General features: G+C 41.2%; 2 protein-coding genes across 3 annotated transcripts in view; one reads left to right on the top strand and one right to left on the bottom strand.

The window, feature by feature from the left end:
- The first annotated feature begins 5,212 nt into the window (after nt 1-5,212).
- On the top strand, nt 5,213-14,740 carry LOC101174730 (desmin). Its single transcript, XM_004066445.4, has 9 exons — nt 5,213-5,849; nt 8,281-8,341; nt 9,305-9,400; nt 10,088-10,249; nt 10,427-10,552; nt 10,646-10,866; nt 10,971-11,014; nt 11,206-11,294; nt 14,363-14,740. The coding sequence occupies exons 1-9, from the start codon at nt 5,275-5,277 to the stop codon at nt 14,399-14,401; spliced, it is 1,413 nt and encodes a 470-aa protein (XP_004066493.1). The 5' UTR covers nt 5,213-5,274; the 3' UTR covers nt 14,402-14,740.
- An 867-nt stretch (nt 14,741-15,607) lies between these two features.
- The window catches only part of LOC101160793 (transmembrane protein 198-B), a 31,110-nt gene continuing 20,924 nt past the window's right edge, over nt 15,608-25,793 (bottom strand). For both annotated transcript variants that reach the window (XM_023962807.1, XM_004066471.4), the window contains exons 2-5: nt 20,107-20,366; nt 19,453-20,034; nt 18,554-18,750; nt 15,608-18,466 (exon numbers count right to left, since the gene is read on the bottom strand). In XM_023962807.1, coding sequence (XP_023818575.1) covers nt 18,314-18,466; nt 18,554-18,750; nt 19,453-20,034; nt 20,107-20,263 — 1,089 coding nt within the window. In that variant the 5' untranslated portion in view covers nt 20,264-20,366 and the 3' untranslated portion in view covers nt 15,608-18,313. The remainder of the gene's footprint in view (nt 18,467-18,553; nt 18,751-19,452; nt 20,035-20,106; nt 20,367-25,793) is intronic.

Below are 25,793 nucleotides of genomic sequence, written 5' to 3'. Positions count from 1 at the left end.
AAATATTGAACAGACAGCTCTCAGTTATTTTTTTGTACCTCACACCCTGAGTGTCCACGGATGGTTTTCCTTTTTAAGGCAGCTGGGGCCGGGTTCCTCTCCCTCAAGTGTTGCCATTAACAACCTGTGCCGTCTCGCCATGTGAGGACGCAGCAGAGTCCCGGCGGCGGTCGCTGCTGCATCTTCACATTGTTATGTCATGAGCTCACGGAGGCATGGAATTAAACAAATCCCTCTAAAGGACAAAATTAAACAGAGCCCCTTGTAGAATCAATAGTTAGTGTCAATGATTTATAATGAAGCAGATCATGCTACTTTACGGGACAACAGACTGAATCAGGATGAAAATACTAAAGAAGTTGAAGTGTTTTCAGGTTGTTGTTGGAATTGGAATTTTTTGGATTTTAAAAGCGTATAAAAGGTTTAAAACTCAGTCAAAAACTTTTTTTTTTCTCATGTGGACAGTTATTTATGTAGGTCCCTCAGGTTCTAGCCATATGTTTAATTTTAGCAGTGCTTAAAAGCACTCCAGGGGTGTACTTTCGTTCTTTTTTTTGTTTTTCTTTTATTTCTTCTTCTGTCCAACAGCTGAGCAAACCGATTAGAGCTGAAGGCCTCTTGTGTTAGACATATTTTACTATTACAATAGGGGCTTATGAATTTTGTGACACGCGATTTGTATATTTGTATAAACCCCTTCTGTGTTTGGGCCTAAACTCTATTTCAATTACATTTCTTGTTGGAACAGAAGAAAGGGGAGAAAGTAAATAAAGGGTGAGGTTAAGAAAGTCGCAGGGGTAGAACCACAAAGCAAGTTGCTGGAGGTTTATCATCAAGTATAGATGTTAGTCGAGAGAGTGGGGTTCTTTTGAATTTCTTAAAAAAAAAAGAAACAAAAAATAAAAAAAATAATCTGTATTTTTTTCTAAATATAACATGTACTGGTATTTTCACGAAATATAATCATACATCTAATTTCTTGCTTAGTTATAACTATTGTTATAGTTATAAGTATATAGCTATTGTTATAATTAAGACCCTCTTTAGACCGCGAAGGAGGGTCTAGGCCAGGAATGCCCAGTTTAGTTTAATCTGTTTATTTAGGTCAATTTAGAATTTTCTTATTGAATTCTATTTATTTTATGTCTTTTGATTTTGCGCATACTTTACAATTACTGGTATGAAGCCTGTTGAGATGACTGATATTCTGATTTTGGGCTTTATAAATAAAACTGAATTGAATTGAGTTGAAATTAGTGTCTTTGCCTGTTTTAAGACCTATTCAGATGAAGATCATGTTTTTGTTTTTAACATGTTCTTGTGGCATTTTCGTCATGATGGAAGACAATTATAAAGAAAATTAACCTTAGAATTGCATTTCTGAGTTTTTCTTGTGAAGCAAAGCTTGTATTTGTGACATATATGTCTTTGTTTACCTTGTCTGAGGTGGAATCTTGCTCCGAACTGTACGGCCAATATTGCTCACCCTTTTTTATTGCACCAATAATGTTAGGTTGGGGGTGTAAGGGGTGTAAGTAAGTAAACCGATAGTTAACAGGAAGTAGGGATAGGCTCACTCTCAACGGTCTCACAACTCAGAGCTGAATTCTAATGAACTCCTGCTGCTCTGCAGAAATGGTGTCCTTGAAAATGACACGTGTTTCTAGTTTCTGGCTAAAAACTGCAAAATCATAATAAAAAAGACTACTGGGAACATTTTACAATGAATCAAAAGGTGATCGGAGTTAGACTTTAAGAACCTGAATTTAAGAAGACACCATCTCTTTAAAACATAATCTGGTCTGTAGTGGTCAAGTCAGTAATCTCTATACCAAATGGGTCAATACAAACTTTTTATAAGTAAGGTTTTTACTCAGAGTGAGGGGCCTAAAAATTCGATCTAACTGGTTAAATACTTGTTATTCAGTTTTTAAAATCTCTACTTGGTGTATTGAAATGCAACATTTGTTGACAATTAAATGGTAAATGGCGTATACTCTTCTACAGTCTTAGTCCCGTTCACCCATTCATTCTTGATAATCCAGTTACACCATTTTAAAAATGTGTGGACCAAATTTGAATCAGTGGGCACATAAGATGCTGTATTCATGAACATTCATGTTAGCATTTTTTGCATCTTAAACTAACATTGTTGTGAGCAAAATCCTTTCATCAATGGTTTTAAAAAACATCTTAATTTAAAAGAGTTTACATTTTCTGCCAGTTCTTTGATTCGGTGGGCTTTGCAGGGTGGGGTGGGAAGAAAATACACATAGTTGAGTTATTCTTATTTTGAAAATTAGCTAAAAAAAAATCAGCCGAAAATGTTTTTGAAATTTCATGGAGGAAGCCATTTTGAAATGAGTAAGAAAACCCCTTCTACTGCCCCTACTGGAACGATAATCCACTGCAGGGCAGAAAACAAAATATCCCCTTTCATTTGTAGCGACCTGGGGGTTAGCCCAGCCTTCAGCCCCTAAGGCTCATGGGAAGTGGGGAGTTTTGGGGTGAAAACCTTGAGTTAACAAGCCCTCTCACTCAAAACCTGAGTGAGAGGGCTGGAAGCATAAGTGACGTCCATACTGTTTGGGCTGTTTGTGTGTGCTTGAATAAACTGGCTTGATGATGAAAAGGAATCTTTGGTTGTCTGCCTGTTTCCTCCTGCCTGAGACTGTCCGGGGTCGTGCGGTGCATGGGGCACGGACAGCTCTCCTATGAAACCATTTCATTAGTAGCTTGGCTTTCGCTTCCCCACTAAAGTGACATCCCTGCTGGGTCATTACCCCATGTGCGACCCTAGGCACTTTAACATTGGGAGTTGGGTCATCTAGACCCACTAGACAGTGCTCTGAACCTTTTTTCTTCAATGATTTGTGATCTTCACTGGTGTCCACAGATTCATGAAATCTTTCCACCTTTATCCACCTTTGTCATGGTAGGGAGAACACGCCAATGTAAGGGTGAGGTCATCTAAGATAGCACAAGGGTTACATTGGTGTCAGAAGTGGGATGCTAAGCCGCTGCTACCCCATGGAGAGCTACGCTGTGGATGCGGACATGCAGCAACACATCCTGGAGGCAGTTCGGGAGAAGGGTGGAGTAAGGGCGACATCATCTCCCTGATGGTTCAACCACCCATCGTCATCTGCAGCCTGTCCCTAGGAGTCGGGTCTTCACGCCAGCGATGGACCGTCCGGAGCAGACTGTGATGACAGTGTGCAACCCAGCTGAATTTTCATGACACAATGCCTCAACAACGCTGGATCCACACCTGGCTCAGGTCAACTTGGCGACCGGCCATGAGGGCTGGAGTCCCGAAGAGACTTCTTTCACACCCAGGCACTGCTGTACCTCCCATCTACAGAGCTGCGAGACCTGTCGGCGTAGACAGCAGAGCTTCGCTTCGGGGAGCAGGGTTCGATGGAACAGATACAACAGCAGCTGGAGTCTCGTCGCAGTAGCAACGGCGACGAATGCCTGGGAACGCCTGGGGACCTTCGCTGCTGGTGTGCAGCTCTTCGCTCGAAGAGAGTCTACTCCCCAAAGGTGACGTGCACCCTGATGGTGGTGCTTCCATGGAGGCAGGGACTGATTCTCCTGGCTGGGCACATACTGACATGGGACTGTGTCAGTTGCAGATGTGCTAACCTGGCTAGTTGGGAGGGAGACTGTTACCCGGTAGTGGTTGGAACCCAGGGTTGTGCAAAGAAGTCTTCAGCCAGTGTGTTCATGTGTTTTGCTGTTTGTGTTGTGTTGTTCTGCAGCTGTGTGAGGGTTGTGGGGACACTTAACCCTCTTAGGTGGGGGCAGTGTAGCGACCTGGGGGTTAGCCCCACCTTCAGCCCCTAAGGCTCATGGGAAGTGGGGAGTTTTGGGGTGAAAACCTTGAGTGAGAGGGCTGGAAGCATAAGTGACGTCCATGCTGTTTGGGCTGTTTGTGTGTCCTTGAATAAACTGGCTTGATGATGAAAAGGAATCTTTGCTTCCCGGGCTGTTTCTTCCTGCCTGAGACTGTCCGGGGTCGTGCGGTGTATGGGGTACGGACAGCTCTCCTATGAACCCACTTCATTAGTAGCTTGGCTTTCGCTTCCCCACTAAAGTGACGTCTAGGCTGGGTCGTTACACATTGTTTCATGAGTATGACTTTAGCTGTAAATGCTGTAAAGGCTCACTTTCTTTCTGATAACATACATTTAATTTCGCTTTTTGTGAAAGGAAACCTTGCTTTGACCTCTATGTATTTGGCTAAAACCCTCATTTATAAATGTGCTAAAGACATAAAGTTCCTTTAGAACAATATATGGTTTTAATAGTTCACTATTAAAACATCTCTATAGTAAAAAAAAGAAAGGGACAAGGAATAGAACCACCACATGACATTTGTTTTGTCTTCTTTGATTTGTGTTTCCTTATTGAATCATCAAATATATAGTTTGATCACTAAGATTCAATGAATTCCACTATATCACGTTAGGATCTTGAAAAAAAAATCGTACTCATACTGTAACACCAGTATCAGTTAAGCAGCAAAAGCCATCAAAACATAAGAAAAGATTAAATCATCACTAATGTCATGGTTTGGGTTTCTTTTGTATTGTTTTTTCCTTTATATCTTGTTCTGTCATGTTTGAGTTCTGTTTCCTGTTTTATTTTGAAAGGTTTCCTGTTTTGTCATGTTTTTGAGTTTTACTTCCTTTGACCCAATCCGTCCTGATCATGTTCACCTGTGTCCTGTCTGCCCTGTCTGTATATAAGTCTTGTCTCTGCCTTCCTCTTGTGCTGGTCCATTAACGTCATTAATGTCTCTTCCATGTACGTCTTCTGCCCTGTTTTTCGTGCTATGCCACAGTAAGTTTTGTTACCCTGCTCTGCAGCGCTTTTTGTTAGTCATTAAACCCTTTGTCCTGGAACCGTGTGCTCCCGTCTCTGCATTCTGGGTCCTTCACGCTACCACAGCCCCCCCAACCTGACAACCAATATGTCATTGCAAAACTCATATGACCAACAAACAAATCTTTAAAGATCTTTTATAGACATATTTCCATGATTAATGATTTTTAAGAAAAAAAAAGAATAAAAAAAGTAAAACGTTTATTGAAACAGTGAGCACTGAAAAGGTAGAGAGAGAATTATGATCTGAAGAGAGGAGCTGCTCACAGAGGGGAGGGAGTAAGGAGTGAGGGATTTGGTCCCCACATATATCTGAGAGCAGGAGCTTCTTCTTCAGTGGCCCTCTCTCCTGCAGCTCACTTCAGGCGCTCAGCTCCGTCCAACATGACCTCCTACAGCTCCTCCGCACAAACAGCTTCCTCCTACCGCCGCACCTTTGGCCACGGCGCTTATGCCTCACCTTCCCTCAACCGTTCCTTCTTAGGTCACAGCGGAGGAGGTGGAGGTCACGTCAGCTCGAGGGTCTACGAGGTGACTCGAACCAGCTCTGCACCCGCCTACCGGGTGTCCTCCAGCTTCGTAAACAGGCCACTGGGGACCTCTAGGACCTCTGTTGGCCGCTCCTATGCTGGAATGGGTGAGACCCTGGACTTCAGCCTGGCGGATGCCTTGAACCAAGAGTTCTTGGCCACGCGCACCAACGAGAAGGCCGAGCTGCAGCATCTGAACGACCGCTTCGCCAGCTACATCGAAAAGGTCCGCTTTCTGGAGCAGCAGAACCAGGCCCTCTCTGTGGAGGTGGAGCGCCTGCGGGGCCGCGAGCCCACCCGCATCGCAGACCTTTACGAGGAGGAGATGAGGGAGCTGAGGAGGCAGGTAGAGATCCTGACTAATCAAAGGTCACGCGTGGAAGTGGAGCGAGACAACCTTGCTGAAGACCTAGACAAGCTTAAACTGAGGTGAGAAGGGGTGGCGGATAATAAACTGACCAAATAATTATCAATGAATATTTCTGTCATTTAATCTGTCAGTTTACTTTATATTTTGAAGATTTATTTCTTAAATAATAAAATGTACACAAATTAAAGTAAACCATAAAGGTTGGATAATGATATAAAACGTCAATATCATCTGCATAGAATTGTTTTATTTCCTTTTAATAAGATAAAATAAGTGTGGAGTTATTAAAACTTAGAAAGCCCATAATGGAGCCTTGTGGAACTCCAAATGAAATGAGCCCAATAAGTTTACTAGCATTATTAGGATCCTGCATGAAAGTAGGCATGGCAATAATTTTAACAATAATCGATTGTGTTTTTCTGCGCTTTTCCAGTCGCTTAAGGCCCTTACCATATGTATTCATTATTAATTCACACCTCAGTCATACTTGGTGATGGAAAGCTACTGCGATAGCCAGTGCCAGTACACGCCTACGGCCCCTCAGACCATCACCAGGACATTCATGCATTTTCACACACTAGTGGAGCCACACTGGAGGCAGGAAGGGTGAAGGGTCTTGCCCAAGAACACAACAGTTAGCTGGGGAGAGAGCAGCAATCAAACCGTCAACCCCTTGATCAATGGCTGTTCCACTTAACCACCTGAGCCACTGCCACCCCAAGAAGAAGACTAAATTCACAGGATGACAAGTCCCAGTCTGACATTCTGTTTTAGACAATCGGTTGAGTTCAGTCAGAGATAGGTGAGGGGATGTCGAAGGACATTCTGAGGTAGACTTAGGCCTTAGTCACAACTGTCCTTATTGGTGGACGTGTTCTTTTTGGGGTAAAAGTGGGCATTACCTGTACGGAACACCTAGGTGGGCTGCACAAAATGTTAAGATCAAAGAGCACGAGTGACAGGTTGTGGCAACAACCCTAACACGTAAGAGTTAGTGGAGGGTGATGTAAGTGAGACGACTGGCAACTCATATGGACTTGGGCACTGCACAACGAGCTTCTTAGTGCTGTTCAAGTCAAAAGTGCGCACTTCTTGTTTGCCAGTTGCGAGCTACGTACTTGTAGCCTAACAGTAAGAAAATGAGACAGTGTTATTTTTGTGGCCGTCCAAATGCCACTTAAGTATCAATAAGTAAGGGTGCAGTACTTGGTTTGCACCTTACTAATGACTTGAGTGTCATTACAACAATGGTACGTTCCATTTTCAAGACGTCCTTTGAGGTGGCACTACAAGATAAACCTGTGCTCACCGTAAAATACAGTCACTCCTCTCTATGACCCTCTACGGGCCTGGACAACCCAAAAACACACAGCACCTCTACAGGTCAACCCCTTTACGGGGTCAAGGTACCTTTAATTTGAGCACAAAGGAGGGGATGTTCGAACTTTAGCTTCAAAAAAAAGAAAAGTTGGTCCGGGAAGTTTATGAGGACTACAATGTTTTAATTGTAATCATTCATAAATACGTTTGTGTGTTGGTGATGCACATTCATTTAGTTGATTTTTTTCTAATTTTTGAAACCTTTATTACAAAATACTTTTTGGACACAAAGGCTAACTGTAAGGCAAGGAAAATACTGCACTGCAGCAAACACTCGACTCGTGCTGATTGAAAAAAAACAAGAAAATGCTGACTTTAAATGATGCTCTGACTTTGACGATAAAGGAGAGGCCGGATTAAAACAGTGCTGACATGAAGAGAGTAATTCAAGCATGTCAAGAGCTTAGTGGATGGAGTGGTAGTTAAGAGTAGGGGGAGGGTTTCTGCAGCGTTATGGGAGTGTTATCAGCTGTTTGTTACAGTAGCAGGAGACATTTTTTAAAAACTTATATCATTTTAACTAATAGGAATGAGATTAGAACATGAGGGACGAGAAAAATATCTTTTTAAAAGAGGCAAATTATGTTTGATTAAATCAGAAACAGCGGGTAGTTTGGTTCTCCATAAATAAGTCGAAATGCAGTTTCTAATGCAACTTTTTAAAACATAATCCCTGAAACTAGAGACTGCGTGTGTGTCGCTGTGTGACTGTGGCCGGAGTGTGAGCTCATCTCACACAGGTTTACACAAAACAGCTCTATAAAAGGAGAGGAAAGAGCTCTGTCGCCTGTGAAGGAACTCCGGTGATCTGTCCTTTCTCTTTCTGTCTCTGAGGTTTACGTTAGAAGTGCCAGTTTTAAAGAGCACCTCTGAAATCCAGCCCAACTCCTTAGCAAACTCACGAGGCAAAATCAAAGTCCTAGTTTGGGATTTTTTGGGTTTTATTGGTTTGATCTCGTTCCTTTAGATGGGTGATTTCTGATTTAAAGACTCTGGCGTGTCTTGAGGAAATTGTATTGAGCTCTGTTGTTAAATATTTTCCAAAGTAGTTTCTTTGACCGTCTTTTTACGGTCAAACATCTGACCGTTTTTTGTTTTACTGTTGTTCAGACTGCAGGAGGAGATCCTTCAGAAGGAGGACGCAGAAAACAACCTGGCTGCTTTCAGAGCGGTGGGTGATCATATAATGGATTCACGGAGTTAACTCTGCAAAACATCCTTTATTTCAGACAAAACAGGAAAAATAACATATTTTTGTTTAAATAACCCACTTCTCTTGGTTTTTCAGATTCTATGTGCAGCCAAATTTCTTTTTTCCTCAACAGTACCTAGTAAATCATAATTATGCATATATTTATACATATTTTCGTGTTGGAAATTCAGAAAATATGCTGTATTTTATGTAATGTGTCTCTGTCACCAAGGATCTATGAAGTGGTATTTCTGCCACCACATTGCAAACAAAAGTCACAGTTTTGAGATCAAAATTTCCCTAAATTGCAAACAAATGTTCAGTTTTAAAAACAAAGCTTTCAAAGTTGCAAAAAAAAAAACATGTAATGTTTTCTTTCAAAAGATTTTTCTTTGTTTTTGGTTCATCTTGCGTTTCGATCTGTCTTTGATGCTGCGTTCATAAGTTTCAGTTTAGTGAGACATATCTGCCATCAAACAGTCAAAACTGTGACCTTTGTTCACAATGTGTTGGCACATATTTCACTCCATAAGGATCCCCTAATTCTTTTGTTATTTTCATTAAAAACATTTTTTTTTTTTGATTCAACAAACTTTTTTGACTCAAAAATTGCATGGTACCTTTAGGGGAGGAGTAAGTAACAACACTAGTAAAAGGTTTTGCCACTTCCGCGATGTGTCTTCATGTTATAAACAGCCGCAAGCTGGATTTCTTTATAATCACTTGAAAGAAAACAAATGACAAAGCGGCCTTTTGCCCTTTGACTTAGGGCATAGACATAATTTGTTGTTGTGTCTTGTGTTGTAGAACGATTGTCTTGCTTAGAGGTCATGCATCTGAAGCAACAGATAGATCTAAGCATGACAATCGTTCATATTTAAACTTTTTAAATTGTATGACTTCCAAAAAAATTTTTTCATCTCTGACATCTCCATCTCACAGGACGTGGATGCCGCCACTTTAGCCCGCTTGGATCTGGAGAGACGGATTGAGACGCTGCAAGAAGAGATCGCCTTCCTAAAGAAAATCCATGAAGAGGTTTCTTGTCACATTTTTCTTCGTTGTCCTCTCGAACTGAACAATGAAAATGTCTTAATAGGCTGATCAAGACAGACTGTTTTAGCCTACGGTGTCACCTATGTGGGAATTGCGACAATCGGGAAGCTAAATGCGCATTCCTGAACACGTTTATGGTTCACATAGGAAAACCAGGGGGGGGGCTTCTTCTTTTTCTACTGTTTATTAGCGCCCAGTTAACTGTTTACTGCCACCTACAGTTGGAAAAGGCTTGGTGCAAAATGTCGAAGAGGTGCAAAAATTTCGTAGCTCTATGCCAATGTATGAAGGACTTTGTATTGTATAATTTCGTCGTCAATTTTCAAATGGTTGGCAAATGAAATAAATAGAATGTGAGATAGTGGATGTCATCCATACATCACTACCAAATCAGAGTCCCTAATTGGTCAAAGTTTATCTTCAACCAGGTTGACTGAATGTACCATTGGTTTAAATTCAATGACCATGCATTTTGTAACTAGTCCGAAAACTTGCACAGCAATGTGATAACGTAAAACTTTTGAATGCGGAGGCCTTAAAAGCGCGTTTACATAGACGTTCCATTGAAAGTGGTCACTTGAACACCCGTTTCAGAGGGTGGCGTGAACATAGCTTTAGACTAAAACCCCCCTAGATACCCCTGTCTAAAGAGCCACCTTTTCTCTGCAGGAGATCCGAGAGCTGCAGACCCAGATGCAGGAGACTCAGGTCCAAATCCAGATGGACATGTCCAAGCCGGACCTCACGGCGGCGCTGAGGGACATCAGGACGCAGTACGAAGGCATTGCCGCCAAGAACATCGCCGATGCTGAGGATTGGTACAAATCCAAGGTCAATGAAGAGACGTCCTCATCTGGTAGTGATGCTGTCACTGAGAACCCATCATAAAAACAGGGGTTCGCGGGGGCTTTAACCCTTTAACACCTAAATAGAATGCTGTCTTGGACGTACCATAACTTTTCAACCGATTCAATTGCAACCAACCATGGCTGAATTTTGACGTTACAGGTGTCTGACCTGAACCAGGCCGTGAGTAAAAACAACGAGGCCTTGAAGCAGGCCCGGCAGGAGACCATGGAGTTCAGGCACCAGATCCAGGCCTACACCTGCGAGATCGACTCCCTCAAAGGCACAGTGCGTCCGACTGTCGCAGCCTCTCACTCCAACCCTACCTCCCACAATGCGGCCTCTTTGAACTCAAAGCCTGCATGTCTCTGACAAACCCAGAATGAGTCCTTGATGCGCCAGATGAGGGAGCTGGAGGACCGGCACGGATGCGAGGCCGCCAGATTCCAGGATACCATAGCCAGGCTGGAGGCCGAGATCGCCAACATGAAGGACGAGATGGCACGTCACCTGCGAGAGTACCAAGACTTGCTCAACATTAAGATGGCGCTGGATGTGGAGATCGCCACCTACAGAAAGCTGCTGGAAGGCGAGGAGAGCAGGTGACGTTTCAACAAGCTCCATACCAGAATCAGACCTTTTGCAATCATATATTTCATTAAAGCTAAACCCAAGTGTGTTGACTGACACTGGTGTGTCTCTGCAGGATTACAATGCCAGTGCAGAGCTACTCCACTCTGACTTTCAGAGGTAGGAATTCAAATGCTGTAGCCTGAACACAACACCAGATGGCGTACTGTCTTCACCTATTAGAGGGCCTCAGTGCACAAGATGGTGCATCACATTAATTATGATGTCCGCAGGCATCTTTTTTGAATGTATTATGTTTCCAGAAACACTGATGACATTAATCTGGATTTTTGCTTGTTGTGTCGGGACAGAGACAAGCCCTGAGCACCAGCAGCGTTCCTCTGAAATGCATTCAAAGAAAACCGTTCTCATCAAGACCATCGAGACACGAGACGGGGAGGTAAAACAATAATTTGAGGCTCTGCTGCAAAAAGAACAAACGCAAACCTTTTAGCATAAACGGAAACTAATGCAAGTTTTTATAAACTTACAAAAATAAATGTCCTTTTTCTCAATTGTTAACTTACTATTGGATATAAATACTATCTGCACAAAACCCGACTTTTAGATCGATTTCAGAAGCTCAAATATTCATCATATTACTTGATGTTAGTAGTTAGCATCGGTTAGCATCCCCAAAGGGCCAATAATGACATATACAAAGAAAAATAAAAGTTCTACTATATAACAACTTATGATGTATGTAAACACGGATGATTAGGTTGATAACAGCATTTTTTGACTTATTGACAAAGAATAAAACAATGAATACCTTGAGGTTTTGTTTTCAGACTAGCTTCTATAACAAATAAAATCTAATCCCAAATGAAAATGAATACTTCTTGTCCTCGTAATTTAAATACAAGACTGTGTTGTTGTTGTTTATTCATTCATTTTCTAATCCGTTTTATCCCTTTCGGGGTCACGGGGCTGCCAGAGCCTATCACGGCCACTTGCAGGTAAAGGCAGGGGACACCCTGTACAGTCTGTCACACAATCATTCACCCTCAAACTCACACCTATGGACAATTTAGAGAAACCAATGAACCTATGAAGCATGTTTTAGGACGGTGGGAGGAAACCGGAGTCCCCGGAGAAAACCCATGCAACATGCAAACTCCACACAGAAAGGCCCCCCATTGATGTTCAGGTCCCCCAGCAGGGACTTAAACCAGGTGCTGTCTTGCTGTCAGGCAAGAGCGCTAACCACTGCACTGTGCAGCCTTTTTTGCAGACACTGATGAGCATTTTTCCAAACCTTTCTGCATAAAAAAACCCCCACCTTTTTTTTTACCCCATGCTGAGAGAAAAAAAGATTTTTGATTCATTAATAGACAAAGAATAAAATGATGCTTGATGTAACTTGTACAACCAAAAACGCCAGCTAAACCTAACCCACCTCAGTGCAAAACTGCTGTTTCTGCAATTTCTTGCCAAAACACATTGCAGGCGTCTCAGCTAGCAAAGCTGAGCTTGCAATACTTCCAAATAAAAAAAAATGTAAAAACGAAGTGTTCTAAAAACATTCCTTTCAGAATATGCTGTAAGCTTTAGGTTTATGATTTTTTGCACAAGGTATGATTTGACAAGAAGAAAATGTAGGTTTACAAGCTACATAATCTCAATAAAACAAGCTTACTACGGACTGTTAAACCACTAATAACAAAAAGAAAAGGTCTGATTTACGGGCCAATTAGAGAATGTAAAGTTAATTGGCAAATGTAGACAGAAATCTAGATAGTTTCTTTGGCACATCCCTGTTGTCCTCCTCCTTTTGCTTTTAAATGATCGTTTATCTACAGAGCAAAGGCGAAACTGGGTCAAAATCTGGACTAAAGTCAATAAAAGTTAATGAGTTTTTTTTTCCAAATTTCAAATGAAGCACTTCGAATTCAAAGTGATGGGATCCTTAAGCATGAAATCTGACCTCACGGACAAAAAAGGTTTTCAGAGGTCACCATTCTGCTTTGACTAATGTCTCGGCAGTTGGCACCAATTTGTGATACGAGAAGTGAGGCAGCATTATCTAAATTCAATTTGGTTTGAAGAAGTATTCAGTTAGTATACTCCCTACACTACACGTACATGGTACTGTACTATACTTATAGTATACCATAATTATACTGACTTATACTTAAAAAGATAATAAACTTTAAGTGCATTACTAAAGTCCTAATGTTACACAAATCTCTGATAAATTTGTAGGTAAAACTTGGAAGTTTCCAACAAATGTAACTTATTTTCTGGTCTATAAGTCGCTCCGGAATACAAGCCGCACTTTTAGGAGAAAAGTGCAAAACAATTCTGAACAAATCCATTAAGCCCAGAATAACGCTGCATTTACACTGAATGGGATTCATGCGTCAAATTAATGTTTTGGACGGTACTTCTTCTGCGTTGCTGTCAGTAACAACTGCTTAAACACCTACAGTGCCCTCTAGTGGATGTTAGTGGGAACCTAATATTTATATGAGCCTATTTATGTTTTAAAATAAATTGCAGATAAGTCGCTCCTGAGTTTAAATCGCACCCCTGGGAAAACTATGAAAAAAAACACAACTTGTACTTGCAATGATTCTGACTTGTTTGAAAAAATTTTTTGTTAATTCTTTATACAAATTCTGAGAAAATGTAAACATTTTTCAGAATATTTCTGAAAAAATCATTTTAGTAACAGCCCTCAGCGATCACAACTTGGAGTTCAAGACTTTTCCCAATTGATTAAATATCAAATTTTTTGTTTAGAAAACCCCTGGATACATTTCGAGTTAATTGATTAATTATTGCATCTATGCACAATTCAGTCCTGATGATAAGGGACAAACACCTCTTTAGGTTCAAATGATACTTTATGAGTTGGACCTTACAGAATTCTGAATGGCGAAAATAAATTCTGAATTAACAGGAGTTTAGCCCGTCCATGTCAACATGTGTTGACTGTGTGGGATTAAGTAGTTTCAGTTTTCTCAAGGTAACTCATAGTTCCCCCAACTTATTAATCGACAAAAAGAAAACATAGAAAATTAAAAGAAATTAAAAATGTTGACAGAAATATAAAACTAAAGTATTAAAAATTTTAAAAGGTTTTGTCAATTAGAATTTTATTGGTGTGAAATTTGACTGTGTAACCCTTGTGCTTTCCTAGGCACTTTAACGTTGGGAGTTGGGTCGTCTAGACCCACTAGACAGTGCTCTGAACCTTTTTTCTTCAATGATTTGTGATCTTCACTGGTGTTCATAGATTACATGAAATCTTTCCACCTTTATCCACCTTTGTCATGGTAGGAATAACACGTCAATGTAAATGTGGGGTCATCTAAGATAGCACAAGGGTTAACATAGTAGCAAAATTAAGAAACCTCTCCCTAGTGGTCATTCAAGGTACTACAAACATTATACTTTCCAACTGGCTTAAAACAGAAGGGAGTTAAGAAGTTTAACAGTCTTGTAATGCTTTTTGTGTTGCAGGTTGTGAGTGAGTCAACGCAGCGCCAACAGGACATGTGAGGGTTTGCAGAGATGAGGAGAGACATCGGTCCCTGACTCATCTGACCGTACAAAGACAAAGAAAAAAAAGAGATTTAGGCTTAACCTTTAACAGTTTTAAGATTACAATTATAAAGCTAATACCATTTAACTATTTGCAGACCTTATGTTTTTAAATTGAACTTTAAGGAAATAACTAAATCTGGCCTTTAATAGAACATCAGAAGGGTTTTGTTCCTATAAAGAATTTGAAAAGACAGATCAATGGAGATGGGCATGAAAGGAAATAAAGATACTGTCAAACTGTGTATTCAGGTGATATTAGTGAAGAAATAAAAGGTTGGAGCAATAATTAAAAAATGACCTTTCCTGGCTTTTAACACATTTTTGACTAACAAAAGTAAAGTCCTTTTTTTTGTATCGTGTGTTTTACATGAAACGAATAAATGACTCACCAATTGTGTTACAGCCTGCAGGAACACATGCTTTAATAGTCATGATTTAGTAAAAAAAAAAGACCTTACTGAGCTAATGTGATGGCACTGCACTCTCTTAAAACGGAAAAAATAAATAAATAAAAACAAAACATAGATACATACATTTTTATAAGAACAATTCTCATTTAAAGTAGTAATAAAATAGTGTAAATAAAGAAAACAAAGTGCTGTGTTTTTGTACAAGTTTCCCGTTGACGCAGTGACAGCGGTCGCTGCCGCATGGCGCACGTCTGGACGCAAGGACGAGAACCTTTTTGTGCGTCTGTGTCTCATTGCCAGCACACAAGCAAAGTATTCACATGTTCAACCTCGACAGAAAAAGTTTCTATGGTTTCAATGGTTCCACGTACACATTTTATTCAGACCGCGTGTCTTTTCCCACTGGCACCTCCACCTGGTCTCAGCTGTTTAAGATGCTTTAGAAGAGGCACCCTGAGAAATAGTCCACATAATGACTAATATTTCCTTTTTCATTCCTTCATTGGTCTAGCCCCTCCCACTGTGGCCCCACCTACATCAAATATGGGCAGTGTTGATGTGTTCTTTTTATGAAATTTAAATAAAGTTTTTGCAGTGAAAATCAAAACAGAGCAGTGTTAGTTAGCTTAGCATATCTTAGCTTAGGGTAACTAATATTGTGTCCAAATTCCCTCCCTACTTCCTAAAAACTAGAAACTATAGTGTGGGACTATCTAGTGCCCTGGATTTGTAAAGCAATTCGGACACCATGTTCACCTTTTTTTTTTATTGGCACATACGAAAACACTGATTTCACCAATGAGTTACATTGCTAGAGATGCTACACTAGCCTGTTACCATTCTCCAAGAGCCGGTTCCTGCCAGGGGCTGCGCAACACGATCGGAGTGCACTGTTAGCAGTTTGCCCCGGTCGACAGAATTTGGGGGGGCACCGTCCCTCTACAGACAGGGGAGAGGGCGCAGTTAGCACCTTACTCGGCCCTTGTGCGGTAAGGTCCCAGGGGCAGGCGCCGTAAAGCATGCAGCGGCTGGGGTTCACCAAGGCGGAGGCGGTCGCGAAGCGCCGCATCGGGGGTTATGTACCTTGCAGTCTTTGCTTACCGCGACTGAGAAAATCCTGGTTAGTTTTTGCTTCAAATCAACGGGTTTAATGCTACAGTTGACTTAAAGACTGACTAAAGTTGACTACAAGATCAGACTATACATTTACTGCAAGTAAGCTCACTCCTTTATTAGCTGACAGTAATAATTTCTTGTTGAAAAGTCACATTCTTGTTTTTCCAGCTCTGTTTGCAGTTTGCAGTGATCTGTACCTTTCCAATATGGCATTCAACTTTGGGTACGCAACAAGATAGCGTAGCGACTCCAGCCTATATAACTTGTCACAAAGTAAAAACCTATTATATATGTGCATTTAAAAAAAAGACATTGTATCCCTGTGTTCTGATGATGACAATGTTTATGGTTTTAAAAAAAAATTTAAATACTTTCTTTCCACCAAAATTGTCCATAGTTACCCATTGGTCTTTTGCAGAGAATTCTGAGAAGTTTCTTGGGCACTCAATTTTGGAATCGGACAGTTTTACAAGATTGCCAAAACTCTATATAGTTCACTATTGTAGTGAGTAGTGAAGGAATTCGGACCCAACCTAGCTTTCGCTCTAAAAAGGATGCTAATTAGCCTAGCTTAAGAATTTAGGCATCAATCTAATTTTTAGTCTGTTATGGTGGCTGGAATTTTACTTTGACCTTTTGGAATTTCTGAAGAAGCCTGTTTGCTCTGCTGTCATTAAAATCCAAATGATCAGAGTTACGGAACATTTGAACATGCAAAAATCTTTTCCCGCTCATCTTGGGTCAAACCAGACACAGGTGCCAGTGTAAATACAGCTCCTTTTTTACTCGGCATTTTAGAACACATAAAATAGAGTAAACACTCCCCTTGTTTCAAAACTGTGGCAACTCCCACCCCTACATGAAAAAAGACCCACAAAAATCTCAGGTGGGGGGAAATCTACCACTAATCCCCCTTGTGTATTCACTGTTAAGCAGTCTTAGGGGGGCTAAGGCACCCCTTTTAAAAATATTGGTGGAGCAGTTTGACGCTTGAAGTAGAGTATTATCCAGCACCAAGAATGAAAATTCCCCCTTTTTATAAAAAACAATTGTTATTTCCAAGAGGTCCTGTGTAGTTCAGATGGCACAAAAGCAAAAAGTTGGATTCTGGTTTGCATTTCCCTCCCTTACAGGAGGAGCTCTCTAAGGACCCTCTAGTCTTAGAGGTCAAAACTGTAGTTGCATGTACAGCTTAGTTGTAGAAACAGCACATTAAGTGAGTTATGGGTCTAAAGGCCATGTCACACAGCCACTTTGAAAATTATGCACATTTTTCAGGTATGAAATTTCGGTCTTTCGTGATACATGCGTGTTATACTTAATTCATAAATGTTTGTGGAGTTCGTAGATGTGCGCAGATGTCCATCGAGAGTGTTGTCCAACGGATCTTTACATGAATTTGTTTTGGAGAGAGTAAAATTTTTGATTGGTTGAGAATTAGGCAGTTTACACATATTTTACCTAAGTTTACACGCAATTATAACGTAAATCTTATGCAATTGTGCGTGATTTCCACGACCGTGCAACATATGTCTAACAGACTTTTCATGCATGTACCACCGATAAATAACTTTTATATCGCGTGTACAGGAGGCATAACATGTTAAGATGACATAATTGATGCATGAATCACTAATAAATTGAATATAAACAGTACAATAATTACACATGGTTGATGTTCTATGTTGATAAACGTGTTCTTTGCATGGTTTACTTATACTTTTTCCATGATTTTAATGTTGTATATTCATGAAACATCTTTGAAAATTTCACATAAAGACCCACAACTTTCCTCACTTTTACAGAGTATATTTATGTATGACCAATTTTAATTGCAAAATGCGCAAAATGGACGTAGTGGCTGTGTGACACTGCCTTTACAAGACAGTATTAGGACCTGCGGTGTTTCAGATGACACCTTATCCCTGATTTAGTTTTCTTGAGACGAAGACGTACAGTTCTGGGGTGGGTTCTGCAGGCTGCTTGGGATCACGTGAACCCATAAGATTGCATCTGCAATGTGTGTTTGTGTCAAGTGTGGACATGCATCTCAATTTCTGTTTAAAAAAACAAAAACAAAAGGTTAATCTAAATTTTGCATCACGATTCAACAGGCAGCCATAAGAAGAGTTGAGTTTTGGATTCCACTAGTTAAGGAATAACGGGTGTGAGATGCTAAATTTAAGGTAGATGAGCCCTAAATGTTAGAGTTATCTAAACCCGGAGTGTCTTTGCACACGTCTTTTCCTTTCACCCTAAAGCTTGATCGGAGTGATTACCCTCAGGTTGGGTTTTGACAAGAGAGTCTATTGTCTGGTTTTGTGGCAAGTTCAAGGAAAGGTCAGTGCCGCAAAGGAGGTCCCACTGCTCCAGTGAGAGGAGTTGTGGAGCCACAGTCGTATCCCATCTCCACAACAGAGTGTGAGCCTGCAACCGGTCGGCCCGGAAAAGGCTGGCCCTGGACTTGCCGGTCTCGGAAACTCTGGATGTAGCTCTAAAAAACAATCAGGGATTAATTAGCAAAACAAAAAGGTGTCCTGGTGGAGGCTGCAAAACAAGTTCTACTCCTAAAGTTTCTCACCGGCGAAAGGACATCTGTGTCATAGCGACGAATGGGGTTAGGTTTCCGACGGTAGACCGGCTCTGCGTTGACTTGCTTTGCCTGTTGAGGATGACTGGCGGAAGAGCCATGCTTCTTCTTCTTCTTGTTACGGTAGCGGTCGTCCCGCTGACGAATCCGCATTACCTGCATCCTGCGTTGTTGACGACTGATAATTACTGTGAAGGAAAGATGGAGGTTAATAAAGTTACTTATAGTTAACTAGTTCTTTTCAAAAACACAATTGTTCAAAATGATCCACAAAAACGCCTGGAACACCTTTTCAAGATAATTCAATAAAACTAGAACTAAATATTTGTAGACATGATATGCCCATGATTTTTAGGGCACCTGGATAGGTCAGTTGTTAAGTGCAGAACTGGCACATGAGAAACCAGGGTTTGATACCAGGGAGAGCGATGAGCTTGGGCAAGACCTTTGCTTTACTTTACTGTCTAACTATGTATCCTAACTATGGGCCCAAGTCTGGTTTGCTGTTGAGTGTAAAGTTCAAGTCAAAGGCAATGGTTCTCCACCAGATGTAGGTGTAAAGTTCCCACCTCAGGTGGAGGAGTTTACGGACTTTGGGTTCTTGTTCTCAAATGAAGGACGGATGAAGCGTGAGATCAACAGGCGGATAGGTGCTTGAGTAATGCGGTCACTGTATCAATCCATTGTAGACAAGAAGAAGCTGACTCAAAATGCAAATCTCTCCATTTATGGATCTATTTATCAAAGCATGTTCCCACCCTCACCTATGGTCATTAGCCTTGAATCATGACTGAAAAAATAAGATCTTGCTGCTCTTAGACCTCATTTTGTTTGATCACAGGTAAAAACCAAACACAAACCCAAAAATAGAGCCAAATTGGTTCGCTTACCCTTAGTGTGGGAGTACCCCTCAGCAGTCACTTTCCACTGAATGATGACACCCAGCAGGGTGAGGGCTGGCCACACCCCCAGCACCACCCATGTCATCCAGCACACAGGCTTAGCAGACTCTGCTTTAATCCGCTCGTACATGTAGAGCACGAGGGCAAAGAGCTCTACAAAGTAGTCCAAAGCCACCGTGATGACTGCTGCACCGAACACCGCTGTCGACACAGTGGTGAAAAGGCGCTGCCACTGCAGGGTCAACACGGCAAACAGCATGCCCAGGCCAAGCAGCACGCCAAGGGGCACCCAGACGGAGCGCGGCGGGCTGTCGGAGAGCTCTTCCATGCCTACCAGGGTCGCCACGGCCACCAGCAGTCCCAGCAAGAGGCCCACCATGAACAGACCCACGCTGCGGACCAGCATGGTGACCAAGCCGCAGAGCGTCCCGATACCGAGGCCAATGCCCACGGAGGCCTCCACGCTCAGCTGGGTGTCCAGCACGCGCTCCTTGTAGCACAGCATGAAGATGACGACGGAGCCGAACATGAGCCCCGTGAGGAACATCACTGCTTTGAAGCAGCGATAACCTGCAAAGGCGCAAGGAAGCATAACTCATTACGCTTGAAGGTTTACAAACGGCCAGATGTTCCAAAACTCACCGAAGAAGCAGTAAATGATGCCAAAGAGGCAGCACATGGAGCACACCACGGAGGGAACCACCTTGTAGTGTCCCGCTGACCTCTCACAACCGTCCAGACGCTCGGGGCTCGGTTCCTGTTCAGGCTGGAGCAACAGCGTCTCCAGGGTGGTCTCCATCACAAACAGAGAGGTGGACGCGGAGATAAGGGGGGAGAAATGACTAGGTGGGAGGCAATCCACACAGGGGGCTACGGAGCGCTGCCAAGGCTTGAAGTTTTACCTGTGGAGAAGAGAAAATTGAGAATAAATTGAGGTCAAATTCAAACTATTGTTCATTTGAGTCAACTGGATCAGGATCAGGACCAGGTTGTAACAACAGAATCTCATTTTCCGTCTTAAATGATGACTACCTTCCTCATCAGTAATGAACAGCAACCGCATATGTGCAAACACCTCACTGAGCACAACCAGTTAGGTTTCTTGGGTAAAGGAGTCAAACAATTCAACACATCAAAGCACAGTTAGTAAGGAGGCCAGAATTAGACACTACAACTGATGTAAAATGATCTGTTACGTTCAAACCAGTGTGTTACCACCTTCATCTAGAGACAAGCTTGATCCTTGTTTTACTGAAGTTCATGCAAGAGAACATCTTCTAGTATACATATGTGGATCGAAGGATCAAGAAGAGGATTCCAAGTGCGTACTTTTCCTGTTGGTGTCAATGTCAGGGATCGCGTTTCTCGTGTCGAACACAAGTTTGGAGATGTTTTGAAGATCACTCCATCTGTGATTCTGAGCAAGAAAGACCTTCCAGCGAGTCGTACCTTCAACGTCGGCTTTTACACTTTTACACCTACATGTCTTTATCTGCTGTGTCAGCAATCAGGTCGACTCAAAACTTTCAGAGCCGTCACGTTTATATGAGATGGATCAATGCTTTGGAGAGATACAATGAAGGAAAATGGTTTTTGTCTCTCTGAATTCACAGCATTGCTTTGTAACTAAATGTAAAACAGGAATTGATCATGTCATTTAAACTCTCTTAAATGGAGGAAATGAAATAGATGGGCAACTCCAAGGCTTGAGGGCCACATTCATGCATGTTTTCCAACATACCCTGTTCTGGCATGTTCTAAATGGCTGGACACACCTGAACCATGTAATCAGTCATGAGTAGGGCTTGGATTTCTGGAAATCATGCAGGCACATGGGCCCTCGAGGCCTGGAGTTGCCCGGTCCTGGTCTACAGCTTGCAATGAACTACCGATCTGACCAGGGTGTACCCCGCCTTCGCCTGAAAGTAGCTGGCAAGGCTCCAGTGACCCCATGACCCCAAACGGGACAATAGAAAAAGGATGGATGGATGGAGACAGTGAACCTCTCTGTAAAACGCTGACGAGCAACGTGAACTAGCGCTCAAATGCCCAAACCTCCTTCAGCAAGTGCAGAGCAGTGCGTCGATTTCTAAGTAAGGTGTTTATGGTCATTTCCAACAGGAGCCAAAAACTTTGAAGACATGAGCACACTTTAAGTAAGAACTGGGCTGTACTAACATGGGCTCCTAGCCTACAAGCTGGCATCCAATAACCTGACTTTGTAATTCCCCAAAGGATCGAGAAATCTTTGAGAAACCATTGTGACCAAGATCCGCTTCCAAAAAAAGTCACTGCATCCCTAAAGCAGCCTTATATTTTGCACACATAAACAAGAACACGCCGTTTTGCATCCCTGATGACAAAATACAGCAAATAAAAACAGAGGGGGGTGGTAACATAAGAGCCTCTCGCCCTCGCTGTGGGCGACCAAGGGGAAGTAAGGAGATTACACCTCATTCAGAACACCCCGAATAATTGTTGACATATATTTTTAGCCAAATTTGTCTGATCCTTGAGAATGGACTCTAATTCTGTGATATCCTAAGGCAGCACTCTCTGCTTAGCTTTCACACCACGCTCTTCTTTGCTTGAAGCTTTATCTGTATTCAAGCCAGAGCTTTGGTCCCAGAAAGGAAATCAACACCCCGGTGTTGACTTTGTTTTCACCTTTGTCGTACTTTGTGTTTACACATGTCAGCTACCTGCCTCGTCTCCAACCAGCCTGCTTTTTCAAGTCTATCTGCCAATCCTCTTCTTGGACAACCCTGACCTGTCAACAACCTCTACCTGCCAAACTGTAACTCTTTGATAAATAACGCTGCCTAGCAAAATGTACAAAGTTCAGCAAGTCTTTGAAACTGTTTCTTTCTCATCTTGGCCAAACTTCTCCACATCAGGGGAAGTTAACCGAAAAGGTTTGTGAGTTAGAGATGTTTATGGAACTCCCCCAAGAGTCTCTTCATTGTTATTTCCTTTTATTCTTCCTTTGTTTCTTGTCTACCTTTGTCCTGTGACTCGTTCCTCATCTTGTCTTCATTGCTCACTTGAATTGGATGCCATGTATATTTTTTCCTCAGTCTCTCATTTCTTTAAATATGTCTTCCTAGGATGTCGGGAAAGGACGGACGTACTTCTTTACCCCATAATAGGCCTATTTTAAGCATTTCTTAAACCTTTCAGAGTAAACTATATCCATATAAATGACCATAGATTACCTTTAGCAGACTAAAGAACACATTTTTTTAATGAAAAACGAGTTATTTTTGCAGTTCATATAACTAAATAATATACATAAATAATATATATAATAGAACCAAAGTGCTTGTTTTAGGACAAAAAACACAATGCTTGCCATTTCTGTCTTGCAGTAGATCATAACAGACACATGTCTACTTGCTACATCTGCTGAGATCCTCTTTACAATTGCATTACAATTGCATTAAACCCATGTTCTTTTGTTTGTCATCCTGAGAGGGAAGTCGCTGTGAGTGCACTCACTGCCCCACAGTGAAAAATTTAAAAGCAACCAAGATGACTAAGAAATGTTATAAAGTAATTCCTTAGCAAACAAATAAGGACCAGCTTATGGTCAAATACAGTGGGGCAAAAAGGTATTTAGTCAGCCACCAATTCTGCAAGTTCTTCCACGTAAATTCAATTTAATTCAATTTTATATATGTAGATCAAAATCACAACAGTCATCTCAATGGGCTTCGTCGCAGTAATTGTAAACATAAAATCAAAAGGATCATGAATACAAAGAATTCAATAGGGAAATTCTGAACTGAAATAACTAAACAGACTAAACTAAACTGGACATCCCTGCCCTTTGACCCTCCTTCGCGGTATGGAAAAAACTCCCAAAAAAAAAACAAAGATGAGAAAAAAGATGAGAGAACTGTAATCTTCATCATAGGTATACCTCCAACTATGAGCGAGACAAGGTGGGGCTCATTACATTGGATGTGACGGTAGATCACAGGCCATTACAGAAGAATAAACAAAAAAATAATCACCACCCTCACCGTGTAATATGTCACTTGGTTGACAAGTCGAACGGCCAATCGGACTTCCTCTAAAACATATGTCGCTGTGTTAAACTACACTAAGTGCATTTTCTTTATTCTTTCTTTATTCTGCCGGCGTGCAATGGGATTTTCATGATTTTTTCCCCTCATTTTGTCTCTAATAGTTGAGGTATATGATATATTATATCATTATATCATTAAGATATAATGACAGACCTCTCCCATCTTTTTCTGTGGGAGAACTTGCACAGTTGGTGGCTGACTAAATACGTTTTTACCCCACTTTAAACCCTTCCCATTTATAACAAATACTTTTTTGTGTTCAAAGTGTTTTTGAGACATGTGTGCTTTAAATCCAAGCAAAAGTAGATAAAGATGATGGTGAAGCGCAAATAAATAAAAAGTAAAGCCCTCAAAAGTTAAAACAAGGAAATCACAGATGACATTTTCATCCCAAAGTGTCATAGAATAATCGCTCTTTGGCGAGGGATTAGGATGTCGCTGCAGACTGACCTCACAGCCTGTGTGTATGCGTATGTGTGTGTACGTGTGTGTGTGTTTGCATTAAGCCTTTCTGTACAGCAGATGAAAAAGTACAGGTTTTGTGTTCGCAGACGGATCATCCTGTGGAAAATAAATTACAGGAACTTCCTCGTCTGCTGCTACTGCAGGAATCGACATGCAACAATGCTTTGCTCACTGCCCTGCATCCAGTCTGTTGCCATGACGATGAAAAGATGCTGACAGACAGCCGGCGGTCGTGTTCAGTTGGAAGCCAGGTCGAATGATAGGGTGGCTGAAACTCCCCATGGCAACAGGGTGGGAGCCAATCAATGAGCAAGTCTGGATGCTGTGGGTGTGTTCATGTACGTCACAGTGTGCGTGTGTGTGTTTGTGTGTACATGTTCTTGTTTTTGTTATGAAGTTTGGACTTCATAGTAGTTGTTTAAAACAAACTACATTTGAGGACTTTGCAATCTAAGGACAATATTTATATAGTGCAACATGAATCTATATGTATGTAATAATCCGTGACTATTAAACAGATAGAATTGTATTGTTTCAAATTTTTTATTTTGAAAAGTGCCAGAAGGAAAAATGAGGAAATATAAAGCAGGCTTCATCCCATATTTTGGCACAATTTGTTATTTTGAAAAAATCTCAAATAAATTTGGTCTAACCATTCTTTTTTGAAGGAATTGTTTAATCCAGTAATCTTCCTCTAAACCAATTCACTTCAGCATTTGCACACATGAGAATGATACATAAAGGATGATGGTAAAAGTCACATCTCTGACCTCACTTCCTGTGGCTCTGGAAGCCACAGGGACGCTCTCCTTTTAAAGAAAAGTTTTGAAAAATTAAATGTACTTCAAAATTAATAGTATTTGAATTTTTCTAGGATTTGAAAACTGCAGTTTTAATCTTTTTCAAACACACTTTCTTCGTCTGACCCCATTCAACTAGTCTGCATCAAATGAGGTTTTTCCATAAATATTAATAAACTCTATTAATAAACACAGTTGAGCGTGAATTTATGCAACATCACTGCTCTGGTAAGAAAAGTCACAAGTAGGTCACAGGTTGATGCTTCTGCGTGAAATAAAAGTATGTCCATTGTCAATTTCACAAACACACTTTGGGTTCACGCCGTCTGAGTGTGATACACTTTGCTGGTGGTTTACTGACAAACACTATAGAAAACACCAGAGATTTCACCAGCGACTGTTAAACATCGTACACTCTTTGACCGTTTATGCATTCAACATAAATCAGCCTATTCTGTTTCGGAGAAATTTATGTTGAAATCAAATGATGAAGAACATAGAATCAAAGACTCAGATCAATTTTATTTTTTTCTTACCTAATAAACTTTGTGTTTTTTTAGTTTGAGAGGCTGTAGCTAAACAACGGAGGATGAAAATTTTTACGAAAAATTATGATTTGCTAAAGTTGGACTGAAGTATACTCAGCAAATCATGTGTTCACACCTTAAAATCATGGACAAAAAATATTTTTACTGTTTTATCTGCAGTATAAAGCACACCTAAAAGCCTTGAATTAAAAATATATACATGGATACATGGCAGTGCACCTTATATATGAATTATTTTTGGTTGAGTTTACTGATGTCACAGCGATGCTGAGAGGTACACGGCACTCTGTCAAAATGTCAGTCTTGTTTTATTGCAAATAAGTTTGGGTGTTAATATGAGTAGGCTAAAGCAGCTACCATGTATAGTGTCTGGCTGTGTTTTTTGTACACATTAATAACATGGTTCGAAGTCAGCGTAGTCACAG

This window comes from Oryzias latipes, chromosome 2 (genome assembly GCF_002234675.1).
Source record: "Oryzias latipes chromosome 2, ASM223467v1".
NCBI classification, from domain to species: Eukaryota; Metazoa; Chordata; class Actinopteri; order Beloniformes; family Adrianichthyidae; genus Oryzias; species Oryzias latipes.
This window is presented reverse-complemented; position numbering and strand designations above follow the sequence as displayed.

Excerpts from the sequence above, each read along its gene's own strand:
- LOC101174730 (XM_004066445.4), top strand. The coding sequence starts at position 5,275 with ATGACCTCCTACAGCTCCTCCGCACAAACAGCTTCCTCCTACCGCCGC. Across the intron at positions 10,250-10,426 it reads AGGATTGGTACAAATCCAAG|GTGTCTGACCTGAACCAGGC; the intron begins GTCAATGAAGAG and ends TTGACGTTACAG. Across the intron at positions 10,553-10,645 it reads TCGACTCCCTCAAAGGCACA|AATGAGTCCTTGATGCGCCA; the intron begins GTGCGTCCGACT and ends TGACAAACCCAG.